At 42.9% G+C, this 3,411-nt stretch overlaps 1 protein-coding gene across 4 annotated transcripts; it reads right to left on the bottom strand.

Moving 5' to 3' along the window:
- Window positions 1–764: 764 nt before the first annotated feature.
- LOC125521207 lies at window positions 765–3,134 on the bottom strand. 4 transcript variants are annotated; one of them, XR_007289092.1, is made up of 4 exons: window positions 2,777–3,131; window positions 2,538–2,681; window positions 2,214–2,430; window positions 765–2,057 (listed from the first exon to the last, which is right to left on the bottom strand). XR_007289092.1 is itself a non-coding variant. In XM_048686266.1 (3 exons), exons 1-3 carry the CDS (start codon window positions 2,702–2,704, stop codon window positions 1,919–1,921), a joined length of 507 nt encoding a protein of 168 aa, XP_048542223.1. In that variant the 5' UTR covers window positions 2,705–3,134; the 3' UTR covers window positions 765–1,918. The 4 variants fall into 4 exon arrangements, 2 of the variants coding, with proteins under 2 accessions (XP_048542223.1, XP_048542224.1); XR_007289091.1 differs by having other exon boundaries at window positions 2,538–3,124; XM_048686266.1 differs by having other exon boundaries at window positions 765–2,049; window positions 2,214–2,422; window positions 2,538–3,134.
- Window positions 3,135–3,411: the final 277 nt, after the last annotated feature.

The following is a 3,411-nucleotide window of genomic DNA, read 5'->3' as shown; positions in this document are numbered from 1 at the left end:
GCAATGCATCATGCTGCAGATAATGTTTTTCGCAAAGATTTGAACTGATGGTTCTTTCATAACCTCCATGCTTTGATTCAAATGTGATTCTTGAACTTCATAAAGATTTTTGGAAGCAGATAGATTAACCACACAAAGCAAAAGAAACAAAAAAAAAGCCTTGCTGCCTGGGAAGCAGCTACATCTTGATGGCGTGTGTTGCCGGACCCGTTTATTTTGGATGTTGTGTGAGGTGTTAGAATTTTATGTAAAAACATTGATACCAAATCTAGAAAGAATGAAGTGAAGTGTCTTGGAAGAACGAAGTGAAGACATGGAGTCCCAATTTATTAGAAATCTATAATTATATATGGAAAATTGCACAAAAATAAATATGTAGACATAAATACGGAATATAAATTTGCATATACGACCTGTTTATCAGAATTTTTTAAAAAAGTTTCAGTACATTGAGCCAAAAGAACTACTGTAGAGGCATCATGGGAGATGCCATACTTAGTTTTCTACTGAGTAATTTCAATGAGTTCATAGCAAAGGAGTACAATAGTAGGTGAGGTGAGTTTTTATCTTGGAAGAATAAAGAGAAAAGGAGAGTTAACCAATAGTTGTAAGTCAGTAACGTGCATTGAATACAGAGATCTCTACACTATATGGAAGTTCCAGAATTTTAACACTACTACTGAACAGATACTCTAATGCAGCAAACAAGTGCCAAAACCAAGTCAATACGGATAAAACAAATAAGCTCAAAAGAAAAGTATATTTTGAACGAACAAGTTATGTTTAAGACAAGCCTATGTCATATAAGTGCTTCACATGGGTCACCACTGGACTAATTTCAAACTTTGTTTAGAGTAATTAAGAGCCTGCTGTTTTAAGTGAAAGCAACAATCTAGTAATAGCCCAGACTTTTGTGGGATCATATGGAGACCAGAACCATTTGATTTAAAGAATATATCCATCATTTCATCAACATACTAAATCTTGCAATGTGTCGTTGAGAACGCTTGAACGACCATGAAGCAAGATTCAAGTGGGGACATATCCATTAAATGTGGAACGCCAAAACAGACTTAGTCGATGAAGTTAATATTTGGATGTGCCGAATTGTGGGTACTGCTTGGCAAAAAATATATTAGACAGCCTGCTGAAATATCTAGTCAGAAATCCACGACCATCAACTGGTATTTCTTTGTTATAGTAGATGATTACTTCAGACACTAACTTTGTAATGTGTGGAGACTGAGAGAAACACATTAGTATAATGTTCAACTGTATGTGCTCAAGAAAAAACATATAGCCATATGAATATGATCAACAAGAAAAAAATGTTAAGAGAGAGATTGTGTCTCAAACAATAAATGATTCCTCTTGCCCGCGAGATGAACCATGTGAACCATAGGAAGAAGATTATTTGGGACCTCCGCATAGTAAAAGTAATAACTTTGCCCACTGCGCTCCAACAACTCTAGATGATCGCAGGGCTAAAAGTTAAACGAAGCATGCTATCAAAGCTCTATGAAGCAAAAACGTACACGATGATAATTTTCAGTAGGGACCCCAAAAGGGATTAAATAAAATTTAACCATCAGAACCATACCTTTTGAAGCTACATGACAATAATCAGAGGGAAAAATTGCTTCTTATCATTCAGATTGCCACGACTTCCATCAAGCAACTCAACTATAAACCAAAATCGTGTTTCATATGCCATAAGACTTTCTGGCTTATGCTTCGTAAAAAAAGTAAAACCAAAGCAACCGTTGACGTACATAGATATTGTCGTCATGTCTAGAAATTCCTTGCACCAAGAGGGAATCATAAAGCTCAATTGCACACTAATTACTGAGATAATGTCTAGAAATTAACAGATCTTAACGACTCAACCACATTCCAAAGAGAAGATTTTAATTTATCACTAAATGTTCTGAATATTACACTGCTCAGTAATATGAACCTCTCCACATGCATTTAGGCAGCTCCTCCAGCTTGCACCAGATACCAAGGCTCCTGGCATTGCTTTTCCCCATGCTTCAGAGTTGTCGTTCCCTGTAACGCTAACACAACCAAATTTCTTATTAACTCGATCGGCCTGAACCGCAACAATGCACATTCTACAATTTTAAAAATTCTGTAATATTGAGGTAGCCCTAAATTCTGTACTGTTTGAATTCTACAATTTTAGGATACTAAGAATACAACAAGTAACGTACCTGCTAAGCAGGAGGCAGCGAGCAAAGACCAGCGGTGATTCTGTAGCACTGACTGAAACACCCGTCGGCCTTCTCCTGTCCACCTCCCTCTGCACGATCTCATGGCGGCCTCCACCAGGCACCAGCTAGGGTTCTGCCAGTCCTGCATCACCCGGTCGCCGCAACATGTCTTGGGTTCCTCTTGCCTTTTCTCACTTCTTCCCGCCCACCTGAGACACTGCGGATCAAACATGTCCTCAACGAAGAAAGAGAGAGAGAGAGAGAGAGAGAGAGAGAGAGAGTATATGCGACTGTTCGGCCACGGCACATCCCGCCCATACTCACCTCCGCCGCCATCCTTTCTCTTCAGCCCCTTCCCATATGACGCCGAGCGGCTGAGAAGAGGGGACTGGCACAGCCCGCTGTCCGGGTGACGGACCCGCAATGGCCGCGGCACACCTAGGTCTTACTGGATTCTTTTTCTTCTTTCTTTTTGGAAGGGAGCAAATCATTATTGGATAGCCTCTGTGTCAACCAACTCCAAGAAAAATCTGACGGAAATTGAGGTAGTAACATACCCATACCGTTAAGAGATCAGGAGCTGCATCGGCACATCGCCATGCCTCGGCCACCGGCACGGGAGATCGAAGAATGGATCCAGTGTTGGGGCTCCGGCATGACGTTGGGAGACTCCACGCTGCATGTCGCGCGAGGATCGGGCACCCGCATCCCGCGCGTCCGCTGGATCCCCTCGCGGAAGACGGGAAGACGGAATAGGCACCACCAGAGTAGAGGGGATTGATGGCGGCGCCATGAGGGCCTGCGATCCAGAGGGATGGGTTTGAAAGACGGGGCTGATTGCGGCATAGAAGGCGGCGGCTACGATGGCGATGGGGGCGGCGTGACCAGGGTTGCCGGCCGAGAGAGAGAGAGGAAAGAGGTCGTGTTGATTGTTGGGTCGTGGGCGATCTGTACCTGGGCTTGCATGGCAGCCCGGTAGAAGCCCAATTAACCACAGGGCTTTAAATAAGTTTCCAGAATAGCGGCCTATTAGGACACCCAGCCCAGTTCGCGATAAACTATCGTTTAGAGCAAGATCTGACGGCCAGAAACTAATCTAACACGAATCCGACGGCCAAAAATGTTGAAGGCCTGAGAGGGCTGGAAAAGTGCTCGGTTATAATGTCTTTAAATTTATGATCCGGGAAATCTAATGGGA

This window comes from Triticum urartu, chromosome 7 (assembly GCF_003073215.2).
Source record: "Triticum urartu cultivar G1812 chromosome 7, Tu2.1, whole genome shotgun sequence".
Classification (NCBI taxonomy): domain Eukaryota; kingdom Viridiplantae; phylum Streptophyta; class Magnoliopsida; order Poales; family Poaceae; genus Triticum; species Triticum urartu.
The sequence above is the reverse complement of the archived record's forward strand: the minus strand, read 5'-3'. Positions and strand labels throughout refer to the sequence as shown.

Bases quoted from the DNA above. Each gene is read 5' to 3' on its own strand.
- LOC125521207 (XM_048686266.1), bottom strand. From the start codon at position 2,704: ATGATTTGCTCCCTTCCAAAAAGAAAGAAGAAAAAGAATCCAGTAAGA. The intron at 2,423-2,537 runs GTGAGTATGGGC...GCAGTGTCTCAG, and splicing joins GAGAAAGGATGGCGGCGGAG to GTGGGCGGGAAGAAGTGAGA. The intron at 2,050-2,213 runs GTACGTTACTTG...TTAGCGTTACAG, and splicing joins CGCTGCCTCCTGCTTAGCAG to GGAACGACAACTCTGAAGCA.